This window comes from Haliotis rubra, unplaced genomic scaffold (genome assembly GCF_003918875.1).
Source record: "Haliotis rubra isolate DU_JTF1 unplaced genomic scaffold, ASM391887v1 Scf609, whole genome shotgun sequence".
Lineage (NCBI taxonomy): Eukaryota > Metazoa > Mollusca > Gastropoda > Lepetellida > Haliotidae > Haliotis > Haliotis rubra.
The window spans coordinates 245,156-265,377 of NW_025767312.1; the positions used below are offsets into that span (position 1 = coordinate 245,156).

General features: G+C 40.3%; 2 protein-coding genes across 2 annotated transcripts; one reads left to right on the top strand and one right to left on the bottom strand.

Annotated features, from left to right (window-relative positions):
• The first annotated feature begins 7,822 nt into the window (after window positions 1-7,822).
• On the top strand, window positions 7,823-12,018 carry LOC124255760 (probable indole-3-acetic acid-amido synthetase GH3.6). The gene is made up of 3 exons (XM_046689671.1): window positions 7,823-8,311; window positions 10,925-11,134; window positions 11,896-12,018. Exons 1-3 carry the CDS (start codon window positions 7,823-7,825, stop codon window positions 12,016-12,018), a joined length of 822 nt encoding a protein of 273 aa, XP_046545627.1.
• Window positions 12,019-13,651: 1,633 nt separating this feature from the next.
• Window positions 13,652-18,097, bottom strand: LOC124255761. Its single transcript, XM_046689672.1, has 2 exons — window positions 16,522-18,097; window positions 13,652-14,842 (listed from the first exon to the last, which is right to left on the bottom strand). The coding sequence occupies exon 2, from the start codon at window positions 14,567-14,569 to the stop codon at window positions 13,652-13,654; it is 918 nt and encodes a 305-aa protein (XP_046545628.1). The 5' UTR covers window positions 14,570-14,842; window positions 16,522-18,097.
• Window positions 18,098-20,222: the final 2,125 nt, after the last annotated feature.

A 20,222-nucleotide genomic window follows, 5' to 3' on the forward strand; every position in this document is an offset into this window, starting at 1 on the left:
ATTTCACTTTGGTGACATAAAATATGACATAATCATATAAATTAATCAAATACTGTCTTTCTTCATAGGACACAAAAATTGTAAGCATTGGTCTATATCAATGGAAACCATTTATTCAATTAATGTATTCTCCCATTCATAATATATACTACCATGACACACTTATGTACGCAGTAATAATAGTACCCAGGTAAGGTTAATGTGACTATCATATAGTCGTGCACAAGTGACACTTGTGCCTGGGTAATTAAATGACAAATGACAAAGCCAAATCTGCAGTCAATACAAATTGAATGTATTAATACAGGAGTGACACATTATATCACAGTAAACAGATAACTACATATTACAAGTGGGGTATGCAAGTGCAATATATAATGTGCACTAGTATACATATTTTACCTTTCACATTGTTAAGTAACTTGTATAGTCAATTAATCCGTCATTAACCTGCAAGAACCAAATATGCTGTTGAAATACAAGCTTCGACATTATTTGTCATACAGACACAAGCATCAATTTATTTTTCTCTTAATTTTGAAACAAGAAGGGCCCTCGTTAGAGAACATGCCTCCGCCTTGCACAGCAATTTCCTTTCACTATTACATTTAGTACTACTGTGTACTTGTACTTTAATGTACTTTCACCAAACCGTACGCAGATAGCCCTTGTGTCATACCTAACATAACCACCAAGATTCATTCAAATCCAACTATAATTTTTTGAGTTATTATTCATATTCTCCATTTATATAACATTGCGATTATTTTCAAAGTATCTCTGTGTACATGTACTTTAACATACACTTTTTTTTTAAAAAGAAACGCAAAACAAAATTTGAAAAAATTGAAAGTTGGTACGCAAATGTCAGATTAAGCATGTTTTGAGGGTTGTATATTGTTGTTGGTATGGTTTAGAAGCACATGCGTGACCGAATGCAACCATAAACGATTTTGAATGGTTTTATCGATCATGATTGTCGTGATGAGCTTGACTGGTATGGAACACAACCAAAAGCTGCAATTATTGCTTTTCGTGTGCAACCTTTGACTATAAAAGACCCAAATGCATCTCGCAAATTCATCCAAGACCCTTGCAAATCTTGGATGAGAAAATGGGACGTCTCAACGGTGCCCACCGAAATATTGCCATTGGACGATTACAAGCTGGCGAATCAAAGAGTGTCGTGGCGAGGACCTTCAGCATTCATCCCAGTACAATAACTCGTTTGTGGGATCGTTTTGTGCATTCCATTTCGACCAAAAGACCATCCAAGACCAGGAAGACTGTGAGTCGACATCAACGTCAGTGAGTCAGGTGGTGTAACGCGGTGCAGCCATGGAGCCTTGGAAACTGGAGGCACACATGGTTCAATGATGAATCGCGGTATTCCCTCAAGCGACGTGACGGAAGACAACGTGTCTACAGACCACGCAATGAACGTTTTGCATCCAACTGCATCAGGCAAGTGGACAGATTTGGTGGAGGTGGTGTGATGATGTGGGGAGCTATCTCATACACCTGCGGATCGGAATTGGTGCTCGTCGAAGGCAAACTTACGGCCGCGAGATATACCGACCAGATTCTCTGTCCTCACGTGCACCGTCTTGTCGACCGCCAAAGGGAGCTGTACCACCAGGACAACACCAGACCTCACACAGCACGTGCTACAATGGACTACCTGGACAATAACAACATAAATGTCCTCCCCTGGCCCTCCAGATCCACGGATCTGAAACCAATTGATTACATACGGGATCAGATAGATAAACGTGTACGTCAACGTCGTAATCCGCCATTGAGGCTTTAACAGTTGTTCATGCTGCAGGAGGAATGGAGGATTCCACAACGAAACATCCAACAGCTGATTCAATCTGTGTCAAGAAGGTGTCGTGCAGTTCTAGCAGTAAGAGGTGGTTACACAAGGTAGTAATGTCAACGTCACCCCGTGGACAGCAGTAATGACTATGGTGACTATTATTCTTGTGAACTGTGCACGAGATACCAATGTATTGCTCTTCGTAAATTCAATGCTGTACCGTTTATTTTCGTTGATTTACATAATTGATCAAGACCAAATTTTTCAATGATATTTTGCTTTTGCGTTTGTTTGGGTTTTTTTAAGAGTGAACTTTTTCAACATCTAATTGATTTGTCCTAGGGACATACCCAAGAGATCCAGAAAGTTCCATTGAAATCCATCTAGTAGTATTTGAGTAAAGATGCTAACACATAATACGCACACTCAGACAGGGTTGAATGCATACCCTCTGCAACAAACTTTCAGTTTTGGCAGAAGCACTTATGATCATAGTGATTATTATGCATACATATATTATTGAGATTCATGATATATAATGGTAGTTGTAAAACACCCATTACAAGGTACATTTTGACATACTACATGCATATGTTGTGATAGGTTTATTAAAATATGTTTGTCTCACATTGGTGTTGCAGCTCGATTATGGGTACCGATGTTCAGTTACCCCAGAAGGACACTTCTAATCATCAGAAAAAATGGAACCATGTTTTTTCCGAATCCATATGCAATACTGATCACAATTATCAGTGGTTCCAAAATTTAACATGCACATCCCACGGAAAGCATTTTTACTACACAAGCACCTGCACTATTATCTGTGCACTAACAGACATGTGATGTAAAATAATATGGTGCTTGGTCTAACATGTTTGATAGGTACATGTATATAAATTATTGGTTTTGATGGTATTCACAAGTAAATGTGATCTGGCAAATATATGTTGATGCAATATGTCTTAATTTGATAATCATAATTCATTACATGAATTGATAAAGCTATAGTTAATACCTAATGTTGTCTTTTTTATCAGTGCACATACCATTATTATCAAGGGTACATCTTTATTAAGCCATATGCAACCATCCATAAATTGTGTTGTTTTAAGCGGTCTGTCTTTTGGGAGGTCTGTAGTATGGGAAGGTATCCTCCCATTTGTTACACATGCCAGTTGTTACACACCCCAATACACATAAGGTCACAGACCACTGCACACATCTATTACCTATTAGTGAAGAATGGGATAGTCCATACTCGTTACAGACATAGAAAGAGAACGCTACACAATTGATTAGCACTAAATATCATTTTATTGCATTTGATGTGCATTTGTTTGCAAATCCATGTACATGAAGTTCATCATTCTTCGATGTCTTTTATCATTTATCTTTAAACCACTGATTCAACTCAGCACATAGATTTCACATAACAAGAGTCTCAACCAAGTTTAATCAAATGGGACTTCTGCTGCATCTTGTTCAGCGATCACCTGGTTGTAGAGGTAATGCATGTGGGTTGTCTCTTCTCTAGCTCCCATCCTAAGACTGCCGATACACGTAGCCCTAGTGACATTTTCTGGTGGATGACAGTTGTCAGAAACATTCCTGACAAGATCTCCAACTGTTGTGCATTTGCTCTTGCAGGTTTTGATTTAAACATATTTATTCAAGAGAATGGATTGGGTACAAGTTATGCCAACTTAGTGAAACCCTCTCCTATTTACAGTGCTTACATGCAAAAGTGAAACAAACTTTATGTAAAGGGATAGAAAGATATATACAAAATGATATATACAATACAATGAATACATGAATTATTTAGATCATACACATTATATCCAATCACTGAACCTTTTGGAATTTGATATATATTTTTGAACTTCTTTAAAAATGTGAATATTGTCACTATACGGAAGATCTGCACTGCCATTTAATAGTACGTCTAGGTTTTTGGTGCTTTAATGTTACAAATTGCAGGTCTTAATAATATATCGAAATGTCTGTCGTGTTGTATACTTGTTGTAGATGTGACATACTCTACTCTTTGTATTCCAGCCATGGTTAATGTGTAAGGTTGGTGCACTACTAAGGTGTTTCGGCGACGGGGTAGTACACTTATAAAGAAAAAAAAAGGGGGGGGGGGATAGAAATTTTGAAAGAGTGGTGTAACTACCCAATAAAGCAACAATAAGCCCCAAAATAAACAAAACAAAACATTAAAGGAAATTTGAATGGGAGGCCGAATTAAAAAGATAAAAAATATGAAATAGGTAAAGAGTAATAGTGATTTGGAATTTAATATAGCTGTAGTGTAATAAATGGTTATTGTTATTGTGTTTTTTGTTTTGTGAACCAACCCATGTTTAAAAACATATTTATTAGGTGAATAATGATAAACATATAAAATGTGCAAGGGTCATCCCCAGCCATGGGAAGATACCCCCTATACCACCAACTTCTAGAATGCCTCTCAAACATAGCCCGCAGTACTATCTAAATATATAGAGTTTTGCAACCTATCGGGCTTACACGGGAATAGGAGGTATACATCAAAATTGGGAAATGGCTTTAGGTGCTGATAGTTTATTCCCTTGGGACTAGAAATAATGTCATTGTGCCAGTTTTGGATAAATTGATCTTTAAGAATATGTTCAACTTTTGAGACCAGCCACTGGGTAGTACAAATTGAGGGATTTTCAAAAACATACGAGAGTCCAGTATTGTCTAATATATTTTTAACGTGCGTGAGCCAGGGATTATCTTGTTTATTTATTGTTCTTTGAAGTGATAAATACTTGTAAATTAAGTTCGTAAGTTTAAAAACACCTTCTTGGTAAGTTAACTTGTGCCAAAAGTTTAATAAACGTTTATATATCATAATTCTAATAGGGAATCGTCCTAGTTCCCCATACAGCATAAAACGAGGGGTTGAATTTCTTAATCCTGTAATTAGTCTTAAGATTTTTTTTAGATATTTTCTCCAAAATTTCAAGGTTTTCGAATGACCAGACTTCTGCACCATAGGTCAAGATAGGTACTACCATTAAGTCAAATGCTAACAATAAACAGTCTAAAGGCAAGTCTAGTTTTCTAGCTTTTTTCACTAAACTATACATTGCTTTTGAGGCACTATTGCTTACAGTTTTAATACTTGATACGAGTTTTCTATTTCTATGAAGCGTTATACCGAGGTAGGTATAACTATCAACTATTTCAAGTAATTTCCCATCCAAATGAAATTTATTTTTTGTGCTTTTTGATGGTCCTCCCCCGAATATTACTATTTTAGTTTTGTTTATATTCACTTTTAGCTTCCATGAATCACAATAGTCCTTAAATGAGTTCAAAGCATGTTGTAGTCAATATGACGATTCATCAAATAATATCGTATCATCTGCATATAATAAAATTAACAACTTTACAAATATCACCAAATCTTCGTCTTCAATATAGTTTAGATTTACACCATTACAGCCTGAGGTAAGTAAATGAGTTTCAATACCATTTATGAAAATGGAGAATAGTAAAGGTGACAGATTTTCCCCTTGTCTGACGCCGTTGTTAGATGAGAAGTAGTTTGATACATCATTATTACATTGTACAAGTGATTTGATATTGCTATACATTGATTTAACAAGATTCAGGAATTTACCCTCTATACCAATCGTTTGCATTTTTTCCCACAATCCCACTCGCCAAACAGCATCTAAAGCTTTTGGAAAATCTATAAAGGCACAATAGAGTTTTTGTTTCCTATCTTTCAAAATTTGCATCAGATTATAAATCATAAATACATTGTCTCGCCTGTTAGTGAAAAAGAACGCCGTGCTTGTACAAACATATTTAGGGCGTGGCTTTTTGTGCGAAAATTGCCAGTAATGTTTAGGTAAATAAAACCAATCATCCACATAAACGTATTCAAAACATACTGATTGTGCCATCACAAGATCTTCTCTTATACTACTACTGGGGCGCGGTGGGCGAGCTGGCTAAGACGCCAGGCTCGTTATCCAGCGAGGTTGAGGTGTCGGGATCGAGCCCACCTGTGACCGGGTGTAAAAACCTTGAAGTCAACTTTGTGTGCAGACTCTTTCAGTGTTGTCACAACCCCTAGTGTACAGTACACAACCCTGTGCACTTAAAAGAACCCACGAATCCGTTGGTATATGACCAGATGGTGACCACAGGAATATGTGCAAACACCTAGTTGCGGGTACAGCAATGTGCAGTAAACTTGGACAAAGTACTGTGACTATGTGTCCCAGTCCACCCAGCAGTGAATGGGTACCTCGTTAGGATGAAAAAGCCACAATAACTCGGTGCGTCTAGTGGATGCAAGACTTGTATACTCCCCAGGGAGTTGAGATTGATAATATGATGGGCCCTTGAGACTGACATCCAATGATCGAGGGAAAAAATGCCAGCGCCTTGAGCATGCACTAGTGCGTGGATATGTGCGCTATATAAATATCTTATAATAAAAAATAATACCCTTTAGAAAACAACTTTCGAACTGAATTTCAATAATCTGATGGTTTGTTGACATCAATGTAACGAATACTGCATAGGTTCGGGAGATAGAGGGTACATGGAATTCGTCCTCAACAGGGGCCTTTATCACCGTTCTTCCAACAACAATATCTGTTTTCAGAAATAATATTTGTGTGTCTGAAATTTTAAAATTACTGCATCTGAATTTAAGAAAGAGTGAGTGAGTTAAAATTTATAGTTACATCGGCAGTATTTCAGCCATATCGTGACTAAGAAAGTTGTAAATATATAAATGAATAAAAATAAATGTAGAGAATATACTTACCTGTCTGCAAAGGACAGTAAAATAACACAGTTATAATTATAAAACTAGTATGAAAATCTAAAACATCTTAACTATGAAAGACAATACAACATATAAAAACCAGGCTATAGACTGCCAACAACTGAAAGGTAGATTTAAGAAAGAGAATATTTATACATTCGATTAGAATGTAATCGGAGGTGGGTGGCGATGATGACGGCAAGGGAGTATTAACACAAAGTCAGCCGTATAACTCACTCAGCCAGCGCACAACGGGTAGTCTGGACCACGGACTACACCTGTCTGAGTGGGTTAGATGGCTGACGTTTTTGCTGGCGATTAGGGAACTGAACCTGATAATGTTTGTTCGAACCCGGTTGGGGTCCAACAAAAGTAGTAGAATCTGTATTTAACTGAAAATGTGTAATCCCAAACATCACATTATGTTACATTTGACCACTTTCTAGATTGGATTGGTGTGAAGCCCATGTCTGGTTTCCCCGCCGTGATATTACTGGAACATTGCTAAAAGCGGCGTAAAACCATACTCAGTCAGTCATCAGATAGGATTGTGTATTCCTATTCAAGGGACTAATTCCTGGGGATTTTTTACCTATACCTGAATTGCACCCTGTCTCTTCGGGGATAAAACGGTATGACGCTTAACCATGTTATCCTTCGATTCCTTTTCAGAATTCATTCTGTCATTGGCGATGGTGGTATTGGCGGGGGTCCTCCTTCATATAGCAAGTCTCTCGCCTGCCAGAAGTCACACACTCAAGTCACTTTGCAGTCAGCTTCTGTACAATAGGAGTCTAAGGAAGAAGTATGATTCAGTCAAACGACGCTTCCACGACACACTAACAAACACAACAACGTATCAAGACCTTACATTAATGGAGATCCTCAAAACGTCATCGGACACCTTGTACGGAACAGACCACAACTTTCACATGATTAGGACGATGAGCGAGTTTCGTTCACAACACAAATTGACTGATTCAAAATATTATAAGAAATATGTTCAAATGATCTTGGACGATAAGGACAATGTGCTGTTCCCAGAGCCCGTGAACTACTTGTGCGTCACGTCTGGGACATCTTCTGGAAGATGCAAAATATTTCCCAGGAATAGTGCCAGCTACACCAATACATTGATAATGACAATATTATGTGGGAATGCTGAAATGTATTCATATCCGGGTATGTTTTCTTTGAAAAAGCTTCATGATGTCCGACTCATCAAGCCAACCAAGGAAGTCAAACCAGGGGTTTTCCGGGGACCCGCTTCGTCAAGCAGCTACCCACCCTGGCCGTTCACAGCTTCTCCTTCCCCCGTGTTTAAGATAAGCGCAGAGAAAGATGCGCTCTACGCCCATGCTTACTTTGGTCTTCTGGAACCCGACCTGAAAATCGTTTCCTTCTTGACAGCTGCCGCTGCTTTGAAGTTCTTCCGTCTTGTGGAGGACAGATGGAGCGTGTTGTGTGATGACATTGAGCGTGGGACTCTGCTCGCGAAGCTGGGAGTCCCAGATGAACTTCGCCAGCAGCTTCAAGGTCACATTAGACCAGATCCAGCCAGGGCTGCTGAAGTAAGGAAAGTCATGAGGAACGGATGTGAGAATGTTGTGCAGAAACTTTGGCCAGGTTGTTCCGTTATCAAAGGATCGGCCACGGGAACCTATGAAAACTCAGTGAGTATAATTGGTCGAGTGAGAGATTTGATTATTACTGTCGAGTGAGAGATTTGATTATTACTGTCGAGTGAGAGATTTGATTATTACTGTCGAGTGAGGGATTTGATTTTTACTGTCGAGTGAGAGATTTGATTATTACTGTCGAGTGAGGGATTTGATTATTACTGTCGAGTGAGAGATTTGATTATTGCTGTTTTTCTCCGTTCCTCCAGTGATCGGCTTGTTTACGTTGTTGTTTGTTTAATTCTTTTAAATTTGAAAAGGAGTCCCAGCAAGAAGGAACCTTCAGAACCTGAGGATTTAACGTTGCAGAAAATGCTAAGCAGAAGTAAAATAATGCATCAGGGACAATGATAGACTCTCATACACACCCTGAAACAAAATTTGATCTATCCAAGAAAACCCATGCAAGTCTGGAATATGTGGCAAAATTTCAGCTCCTTTTCATTATATTTATTTATTTTTCCTTTTTTATGAACTTTTATTTTCTATAAAATATGTTCATTTGTGAGACTAGTTGTTAGTCTAGGACAATAAGACTCTTGGTGATTAAGGCGGCGATTGTATGTGACAAATGTTTAAGCACCAGTAGGAAAGATAACATTTATATGACAGCAACCAGTAAGATTTTAGTGTATGTAAGTGTGACAGCGTTAAACACAAATACATAGAGGATATTTTGTTAATGTTGTCAAAAAACATGTATATTCATCACGAGGTCCGACAAAGTTGATGCAGCCACGAGTGAACATATCAACGTTGTCAGACCACGCGATGAAATATACATGTTATTTGACAACATTAACAAAATATTCTATTTATTATATTTTGATAATTATTTATAAATGATCGAAACATCGAGGAGGTCTGCATTTTATTACGCAACCCAACTACATTCTAGCCATTGAGCAGAAAGTAGTTCCAGGCAAAAGTGTTATTTTACTCAGTGAAATAACATGTTATTCTACTCAGTGAAAATACCATTTTTATTTTCACCAATATTTACAGTATTTCACACTTAATATAATAAATAGCGTTCTCTTTTTCAGGTAGTTATATTGGTCCTGTTTTTGGTTTCAAGATTTTGACTACTAGACTTACTCTTTTCCTGGCTTTTAGAAACTCCAGTGATCGATTTGTTTGTTTGTTTGTTTGTTTTGTTTGTTTGTTTGACGCCACACTCATCAATATGGCGGCATCAGGGACTAAGCTTCAGTGTACCAGATTAGCAAACGTCATGCAAAAATAGTGTGCATTGCGAGTGACAGAAATAACGCTGCTTACCTTATCGTTGATACCGAGGAAATGGTTTCATATTTTGTTTGGTTGGATGCGTTCAGCAATCGGTAGATCAGAGATTATAAAATGAGATGAACAGAATATGCAAGAGATTCTGAGAAAGATCACTGACAGAAGAGAGGTGGGAATCGGGAGAGAAACTGAAAATCGTCGAGGCCAATGTTTTAATTGTCAGTGACAACTGCGTCTAGTTATTTAGAAAAAGTATATTGAGAATGTTCACTTGCGGTTTCGAGTCTTTTGAGGTGGTGGACTAGCCTAGTGGTTAAAGCGGTCGCTCGTCACGCCGAAATCACGGGTTCGATTCCCCACATGGGTACAATGCGTGAAGGCCATTTTTGGTGTCCCCTGCTATGATATTGCTGGAATATTGCTGAAAGCGGCGTAAAACCATACTCGCTCGTTCAGTTCTGCCAGGTGTGCATACTCTTGGATGGCACTGTGCCAGTCCTACGTCAATAGCTTGTTATTTCCTCTTGATATGTCGCGACAACCTCAAAAGGTGGACTTTTCTGTATAGCATTGCATGAATTCTGTGCCTGCTATGGGACTAGTCCCATATCCAGGTTGGTTTGTGTGTGTTTGGGACGGTAGAAGCACGTGTAGTAGTAGTGGAAGTAGTAATTGTGGTAGTAGCAACAGTAACAGTAGATGTTGTAGTAGTAGCAGTAGCGGCAGTCGAAGCTGTAGTAGTATCAGTAGTTGGAGTAATAGCAGTTGTAGAAGCACTGGTAGTAGTAGCAACACTCGCGGTAGTAGTAATAGTAGTAGCAGTTGTAGTAGTAGTGGTGGTAGTAGTAGTAATAGTGGTGGTGGTGGTAGAAGAAGAAGTGGTGGTGGTGGTGGTGGTGGTGGTGGAGGTGGTAGTGGTAGTAGTGGTCTTGGTGTAGTAGTAGTAGTAGTAGTAGTAGTAGTAGTGGTTGTATGTAGTGGTGGTGGTGGCGGCGGTGGTGGTAGTGCCGGTGGTGGTAGTAGTAGTAGTAGCAGTAGTAGTGGTGGTATTGGTAGTGATGGTGGTAGTAGTAGTAGTAGGAGTAGTAGTAGTAGTAGGAGGAGGAGTAGTAATAGTAGTAGGAGGAGTAGTAGTAGTAGGAGGAGTAGTAGGAGGAGTAGTAGTAGTGGTGGTAATGGTAGTGATGGTGGTAGTAGTAGTAGTGGTAGTAGTAGTAGTAGTAGGAGTAGTAGTAAGAGTAGTAGTAGTAGTGGAGTCCAAATAAACAGGCTAACCTTCCCCTTCGCTCTGACTTCGCCTCTTTCCCCTAACATGACTTCCCCAGTTGAGCCAAAGCCATGTGTTATGCGTCATTTCAGGCCAAACTGTTGCGGCAGTACATTGGCGATACTCCCATCTACTCACCATACCACATCGCCTCAGAGGCACTGTACGGAGTTTGTGTCAACTCACGTGACAGCGAGCCAGGCGTGATTGAATACACGATCATCCCGCAAGCCAACTTCTATGAATTTATTCCCGAGGAGGATATAGCTAAAGAACAGCCGGACACTCTCTTAGCAACAGAGGTAAGATGTCTTTAAATCTCAGGATCTTCCCCGTTTAATTTCGCCGTTTTTGTTCTGCCTCATCGATATGAAGTAAACTAACGAGCTCCAAAGGTGAGGTGAGGTGAAATTGTAAATTTAAACGAGACTTACCTGTAAGGTGAAGTTTGAAAGCAATTCTCCGAGGTACCAGGGCACAAGTGAGATCACATGAGATTGCGCATGCGCAAACGGGTCAGTCTTTAAAGATTTACTGTGGACTAAAGAACACCGAAAAAAGGAACCCTGGGCGGGAGGTGGCATGTGATCTCACTTGTGCCCTGGTACCTCGAGAATTGCTTTCAAACTTCACCTTACAGGTAAGTCTCGTTTAAATTTACAATTCTCCTTCAGTACCAGGTCACATGAGAGACCACATGAGATTTTGTAGTTAGTCCACAGTAAATTGGACAAAATATGTAACAAGGTGTTAAAGCTAACTATATTTATTCATCATAGAATATTTCAAAAACTATAACAAATGATAAATGAATACTACTTCAAACATCATCATTAAGAGACATTGGAATATTACGATGCGGTAATACTGATGAGGTACCATTTCAGATCTCTCACTGGAACGCAATACAAGCATAACACTTTAACTAGAATACTTAACATGCAGAAACAGAGGATAAAACAGCATTGCTGTAAGAACATGATACAGGTAAAACTGGTTTGGCATAGAATTTGGCAAACACACATGTAGAAGACCATCCAGCTGTGTCCATAATCTGCTGTAGGCACTCCCCACCATGGATGCTGCACTGGTGGAAGCAGACCTTGTGCTATGTCCTGTAAACACTGATACATCCACACCAGCTCTCTCATTAGAGTTTTTAGCCACCGTGATATTGTGTCTGTAGTCACAGGTTTGTGTGGCTTGGCAAAACTTATCAACAATTGAGAAGAGGATCAGAAGGTCCCTCAGTCTTTTGTAAGTATTTTTCCAGACATTTAACAACACATAAATTTTCTACCTCAAAACTATGTAAAACAATAGGTTGTAAATGGAAACCTGGCCGTGATTGTTTCAATAGTTCCGTCAGTCTGAAAATCACTTTCTTCTCACACTTAATCATGTTATCTATACTGAGATATCTGAGCGTCTGTGACCTTTGACCTGTTACAAGAGCCAATAACATTGTCATTTTAAGGATAACTCTTTCAAGGTTAACTCCGTGTTAGAACCCTTCTCTTCAATGTAATCTAAAACTACCTTTACATCCCAAGTTTGTTTGTACCGGGGCAATGCTGGTCTGCAGTTAAACACACCTCTCAGAAATCTCTTGACTAGCACATGCTGACCTATAGGTACACCATTTGGTAAACACAATACACTTGAGAGGGCACTTCTTGCTGTATTAATCACACTATATCCACATCCCTTCTCATACAGCGATGTCAGGAATTCTATCACTAGCACAGGATCTGGCTCAAGAGGATTTTTATCTGAATCACTGCAGTATTTTTCCCATTGAAAGGTAAGTCCTGTACTGGGTGCAGTGCCTGTCCGCCAAGAATTCATAATGATGGAAATGGAGCTTGAGGAGAGCCCAATGGAGTGGAGGCTCTCCCCGACAAATGGCACACTAGGAGTTCCATTTTTCTTGTACAGAGGGTGTACAAATTCTGGCTTGTGCAGCAGTACAAGTGTTTTCTTTCCTTTGGGTAGTGCCCTTGGGCTGGACACACACATTTTCATAGCAACTGGATACCAGCTCTGAGTTGGCCAGTTCGGTAGAATCACTAGTCCTTCTGCTTTGTCTTCCCGTATCTTCTGGATAACCTGTTCCAGCACACTGAAGGGAGTGAAAGCATAAAATTGATATAGTGACCAATCCCACATAAATGCGTCAATGACAAAGGCAAATGGGTCTGGTCTCCAAGCAATGTAACATGGCACTTGTGCATTTAGCCGTGAAGCAAAGAGGTCTATGCATGGCACAAAAAAGACTTTTGTTATTTTATCAAATAGTTCCTTGCAGAGCATCCACTCAGTTGCCTCATTAAAGTTTCTACTTTCCTTATCTGCCTCTATATTCTTGCACCCAGGCAAATGAGCAGCTGAGAGCCAAATGTTATTGTCAATTGCAAATAACCAAATAATCTTGGCCATACTGTGACAAGCTTGGGATTTTGTGCCTCCTAGATGATTTATATATGCCACAGCAGTTGAGTTATCAATTCTAACACGCACATGGTGGTTCCTCAAAACCGATGCAAAACACCTCAGCCCAAAAAACACTGCTCTTAGTTCTAGGTAATTAATGTGATTTGACAAATTGAAGTCATCTGCTGACCATGCTCCGCCAGTTTTAACATTTCCTTCATACAACACTGCACCCCATCCCTTTGAAGAAGCATCAGTAGTTAACACTTGTGTCGGCAATCCTCTAGAAATAGGAGCTGAGTTGTCAACTATATTGTCAAACCACCATTGAAGGTCCTGTTTACATGTGTCAGTGATTTGTATGACTGACACTTTTACTAGAATACTTAACATGCAGAAACAGAGGATAAAACAGCATTGCTGTAAGAACATGATACAGGTAAAACTGGTTTGGCATAGAATTTGGCAAACACACATGTAGAAGACCATCCAGCTGTGTCCATAATCTGCTGTATAGGCACCCCCACCATGGATGCTGCACTGGTGGAAGCAGACCTTGTGCTATGTCCTGTAAACACTGATACATCCACACCAGCCTCTCTCATTAGAGTTTTTAGCCACCGTGATATTGTGTCTGTAGTCACAGGTTTGTGTGGCTTGGCAAAACTTATCAACAATTGAGAAGAGGATCGAAGGTCCTCAGTCTTTTGTAAGTATTTTTCCAGACATTTAACAACACATAAATTTTCTACCTCAAAACTATGTAAAACAATAGGTTGTAAATGGAAACCTGGCCGTGATTGTTTCAATAGTTCCGTCAGTCTGAAAATCACTTTCTTCTCACACTTAATCATGTTATCTATACTGAGATATCTGAGCGTCTGTGACCTTTGACCTGTTACAAGAGCCAATAACATTGTCATTTTTAAGGATAACTCTTTCAAGGTTAACTCCGTGTTAGAACCCTTCTCTTCAATGTAATCTAAAACTACCTTTACATCCCAAGTTTGTTTGTACCGGGGCAATGCTGGTCTGCAGTTAAACACACCTCTCAGAAATCTCTTGACTAGCACATGCTGACCTATAGGTACACCATTTGGTAAACACAATACACTTGAGAGGGCACTTCTTGCTGTATTAATCACACTATATCCACATCCCTTCTCATACAGCGATGTCAGGAATTCTATCACTAGCACAGGATCTGGCTCAAGAGGATTTTTATCTGAATCACTGCAGTATTTTTCCCATTGAGAAAGGTAAGTCCTGTACTGGGTGCGAGTGCCTGTCCGCCAAGAATTCATAATGATGGAAATGGAGCTTGAGGAGAGCCCAATGGAGTGGAGGCTCTCCCCGACAAATGGCACACTAGGAGTTCCATTTTCTTGTACAGAGGGTGTACAAATTCTGGCTTGTGCAGCAGTACAAGTGTTTTCTTTCCTTTGGGTAGTGCCCTTGGGCTGGACACACACATTTTCATAGCAACTGGATACCAGCTCTGAGTTGGCCAGTTCGGTAGAATCACTAGTCCTTCTGCTTTGTCTTCCCGTATCTTCTGGATAACCTGTTCCAGCACACTGAAGGGAGGGAAAGCATAAAATTGATATAGTGACCAATCCCACATAAATGCGTCAATGACAAAGGCAAATGGGTCTGGTCTCCAAGCAATGTAACATGGCACTTGTGCATTTAGCCGTGAAGCAAAGAGGTCTATGCATGGCACAAAAAAGACTTTTGTTATTTTATCAAATAGTTCCTTGCAGAGCATCCACTCAGTTGCCTCATTAAAGTTTCTACTTTCCTTATCTGCCTCTATATTCTTGCACCCAGGCAAATGAGCAGCTGAGAGCCAAATGTTATTGTCAATTGCAAATAACCAAATAATCTTGGCCATACTGTGACAAGCTTGGGATTTTGTGCCTCCTAGATGATTTATATATGCCACAGCAGTTGAGTTATCAATTCTAACACGCACATGGTGGTTCCTCAAAACCGATGCAAAACACCTCAGCCCAAAAAACACTGCTCTTAGTTCTAGGTAATTAATGTGATTTGACAAAATGAAGTCATCTGCTGACCATGCTCCGCCAGTTTTAACATTTCCTTCATACAACACTGCACCCCATCCCTTTGAAGAAGCATCAGTAGTTAACACTTGTGTCGGCAATCCTCTAGAAATAGGAGCTGAGTTGTCAACTATATTGTCAAACCACCATTGAAGGTCCTGTTTACATGTGTCAGTGATTTGTATGACTGCATCAAAATCACCTCTAGCTGACTTTAGGGCAAGACTCTTCTCAATTTCAAGTTGCTTTGTAAACAGTAATCCATATGGAATTGCGATGGCATAGGAGATCATAATACCAATGAGTTCAGCCACTTCACGTATGGAAACAGTCTGTTTTGACATAAGCTTTGAGTATTTCTGTCGAAAGTTCTCTACCTTCTTATCCGTGAGAGAGACTGTCATTGTAGAAGAATTAAGCACAAACCCCAAAAACACAATTGTTTGACAGGGCACGAGAACAGATTTTGCACTGTTTATGACAAAACCTAATTTCTCAAACATTTCCTTAGTCACATTGATATTTGTCTGGCAATCTGATTTTGACTGGCCTTGAAGATAGGAGTCATCAATGTAAGCAACTGATACAAATCCCCTTTTCCTAAGCAAACTGTACACAGGTTTCAACAATTTAGTAAAAACTCGAGGTGCAGAGGTCAAACCAAACGGCATACAGGTGTATTGATAAAGCGCCCCTTTCCACATGAATCTCAAAAAACACCTATCTTGTACAGCAATGTTAACAGAATAATAGGCTTCTCGTAAATCAATGGACGCCATATAGCAATTTGGGGTCATAAGTCTGAGAGCTGATAGTAACCGTTCCATCTTGAAATGGCATTTTTCAACAGATTGATTCAGTAATTTCAAGTTTAGAATAACTCGAAAGGAAGCATCCGGCTTTGGAACGAGAAACACAGTGCTTATGTACTGATGATCTGAGGGGGTGGTCTCTTCAATTACACCCTTATACAACATTTTAGTCACTTCCTCATCAAGAAAATCTGCTTGTTTGCCCCCAAGCTTAGTCTCCCTGAAAGAGGACTGAATGGGTATGTCTGTGAATTCAATACGATATCCTCTGACAGTGTCTAAAATGTAGGGATCAGATGTTATGTTTTCCCATTCATTAACATACAATGCTAATCTGCCTGCAATACAAGTAGCTCTAGCTGCTAGGGACTCACTCACTTCAACTAATGTTGATTTGTCCGCTTCGCTCTGGGAAACCTGCTTGTCCCTGAGTGTCGTCTGAAGTGAGGTCCCTCGTTTTCTAAAAAAACTTGACCGCGGCCTCTTCCTCGACCTCTAAAACGTGGGGAGCCCCTACTTCCTCTGGATCTCAAGGGGGGTCTCCCCTCAAATCTGTTGTAGGGATGGAAATGAAACTGATTGCTTGATTGTTTCATCTTAGACACCATCTTGTTGGTGTCAGTCAGCTCCTTAATCTGTTCGGACACATTGTCCCCAAACAACAGCTCTGTGATTGGATTTTTGTGAGCGCACAATTCCTTGAACTCGCTTGCAAGATCACCTCTTATATCATCACGCCTCCTTAAGCTGAGGTCAAAGTTGGCTGATGCAATGAGGGCTATGCCATCAACCATTTCAGTGATGAGAGAGGAGGTGTCAAACGTATCCACATTGCATAACTTATTCACAGCTTTGACGATTGGTATCAATCCTGTACAAATTGAATCTTGCGTTTTCTTAGATCTCAGGTCTCGATTCCTACTCGGCAAATCCATGACCCTCCAAACTTCGGTATTTACACGAGGCGGTTTTAATTTTGGGCAGTTTTCTGGAGGAAAATGCTTACTTAACAAGTCAGTTTTCTGTTTTTCCTCAAGTTTGGTGGCAAGTAACCCGTCAATCAGTTCGGCAAGTTCTGAATCAATATGAGGCCCCACTTTGTCCTTCACTTTGAAGGAACTTGCCAGCTTAGAAATGTCAAATTTCATTTCACTGGCCGCCGCCATGTTTGAACCAAGAGGGATAACTCTGTCAGTTTCTGCCTGCTGCTCGTAAGCAGCCTGTTGAGCGTGGCTCGGTCCCGCGACGGGCTCCCCCGCCTCCCCCTCTAATGAGCTAACAGTGGCACTGTTAGTGTTAGTGTCTATATACACTGATCAGAATCTTGATCGTAGAAGACATAACTTTCTAGTTCTGTCACTTTATCCAAAACTTTGTTTATCACCGCCATTTGGTTTTCTTCCATTTTCTTCAGCGCTTTAGTTAAAAAGTCTTCACTTTTGTCATGGTCTCCACTCATGGAACCAGAATGATCAGTGCCCCCTGCGGGGGTCACATTGTCACTAGCGCTTTCATTGTCTGATATCGGGGTAGTTTCCTCTGAAACTAGTATTTCCCCCTGATTGGAATTTGTATTGTCTGGGCTCATACACACAGTTTCTTGTCCCGTCTCCCGCTGTCGGGCAGACGAGGACTGTCCCAGTAATTCAGATTGTAATTTAGCCAAGATGGCCGTACTCCGCGCAGGCGAAGCCATCAGGGCCCAAAAGGGAAAATCCAAAAAAGTTGGGTATCAAAAACTTACATGGAACGTCAGTCACTTTGTGAATGTCCGAAACCCTTGGCACAAAGTTAGTATAGTCCAGGAACACGAAATCCGAGGGAAAACACAAATAAATCCAAAAAGTTCACTGGTCCGAAAAAGTCTGCGACTGCCACCCGTTGACACAATTGCACTGACCCGTTTGCGCATGCGCAATCTAATGTGGTCTCTCATGTGACCTGGTACTGAAGGAGAATTGGGTTTAACGTCGTGCTTGAGAATATTTCACTCATATGACGACGTGCATGCGTGTGTATGTGTAAGTGCGGCTGCTTGTACTAGCCCAGACTGAAGCTGGTTTTATAGTGCTAGCCCACTGAGATGCCATGCCGCAGTGAAGCATGAATACCCCACTCAGACACATTATACTGACTCCGAGCCTACCAGTCCTTGTTGTACCCATTAATGCCGAGCGCCAGGCAGGGACCAACAAGTACCATATTTTAACGTCTTTTGGTATGACGCGGTCGGGGATCGAACCCGCGACCTTCCGCTCTCCGGGCGGACGCTCTAACCACTACACCACGGAGGCGGTTACGAGCTCCAAAGAACCAGTAATGTTAGAATAGAATAAGAATAGAATAATACTTTAATGCCTTTTCAGGAATTTGTGTTACATCAGCAGAGCTACTGACACATCAGAGAGATACAAAACACATTTACATAAATTCATTGATTTAGGTATCTTCACATTTGTTAAAGAGAGATATGGTACTTGGAATAAAGGATGTACGGGCTCTCTTAGTTTTCACAATTGGAACTTTCTAGCGGCGTCCTGAAGGGAAGACGTTGTATTCCGAATTTAAGTAGTGAGTTGGGTCAGATATAATTGTGACAGCTTGATTCACTATTTGCCGCTCATATATTGATGATAAACATTGAAATCTGACTCCAGCGATTTGACTTGCAGTGTAAACAATTTTGTCTATTTTAGATTTGAGAGAGACCCGTACCGTTAGTTCGTTATAACCGTGGTCCGCTATACGCATTTCCACTACAAAATACAACATGTCCCCGGTACCAGCAACGATTTTGTAATATCGGTCAGTTCGACATAAGCGTGTTCGTTATAAACATATTTACTGTTGGATACAAAACCTTAAACCCTTGTGAAAACCCTCCCGGCCAATTGAGTCATTATTTGAAGTAAATGATTTGTATGCATTCGACGTTTTACGTTAATAACTGAATACGTGCAAAGAATATTGAAGATAATTCTTATGGTAAACTTTAAGGACTTAAGACCGCCTCCGTGTTGTAGTGGTTAAAGTGTCCACCCAGAGAGCGGAAGGTCGCGGGTTCGATCCCCGACCGCGTCATACTAAAAGACCTTGAAAATAAGGTACTTGATGGTCCCTGCCTGGCGCTCGGCATTAATGGGTACAACAAGGACTGGTAGGCTCGGAGGCAGTATAATGTGTCTGAGTGGGGAATTCATGCTTCACTGCGGCATGGTATCTCAGTGAGCTAGCACTATAAAAACAGCTTCAGTCTGGGCTAGTACAAGCAGCCACACATACACACATGCTCGTCATCACATGAGCGAAATATTCTCAAGTACGACGTTAAACCCTGTTTCGCCACACGTCGCCTCACTTCACCTCAAGGATTTCATATTTAGTCATTGAAAAATACGAATCAGTGGCATTGTACAGCAAGAGCCCCCGCTATTTTACCAACTGCCAATCAGAAACAGCAGATTGTTAGGGGGCGTGTCTTTTTCTATTTTGGTTTGTGTAAAGAAATATTCTTTGGTTACAGTAGCCAATCAAATGCCAAAAAATCACTTGTAATATATTTTTGTTGGTGGCCTAGGGGGTAACGCAGTAGCTTGTCATGGGTTCTATTCCCCACATTTGTACAAAGTGCCAAGCCTTTTTTTGTTGTCACTTGATATTGTTTGAACATTTCCTAAAGCTGCGTAAAACCTTACACGCTCGCTTTTTTATACCTACAAACGTTCCCAGAAATAATTGTAGGATTAACAGATTTCTGCATCTGCAAATCATGGGTACATCATTCCAGCAACTACTATCTTAAAGTCGGGTTTCCGGAAATAACAAGGTCCGCCGACGAGGTTTAACACTTTCGTCTTCATGCTGTCTTTTTCAGTTAAATGTAAATTACATTTTATATTTTCCTCAAGCGAATCGAATGAGTGAGTGTGTTTAGTTATACGCTGCACTGAGCAATATTCGAGCTATATGGCGGCGGTTTGTAAATAATTTAGTCTGAACCAGACAATGCAGTGATTAACAGCATGAGCATCGATTTACGCAACTGGGATACGATGACATGTGTCAACCAAGTCAGCGAG

Bases quoted from the DNA above. Each gene is read 5' to 3' on its own strand.
- LOC124255760 (XM_046689671.1), top strand. From the start codon at position 7,823: ATGTTTTCTTTGAAAAAGCTTCATGATGTCCGACTCATCAAGCCAACC. The intron at 8,312-10,924 runs GTGAGTATAATT...GCGTCATTTCAG, and splicing joins CGGGAACCTATGAAAACTCA to GCCAAACTGTTGCGGCAGTA. The intron at 11,135-11,895 runs GTAAGATGTCTT...AATCTGCTGTAG, and splicing joins ACACTCTCTTAGCAACAGAG to GCACTCCCCACCATGGATGC.
- LOC124255761 (XM_046689672.1), bottom strand. From the start codon at position 14,569: ATGAATTCTTGGCGGACAGGCACTCGCACCCAGTACAGGACTTACCTT.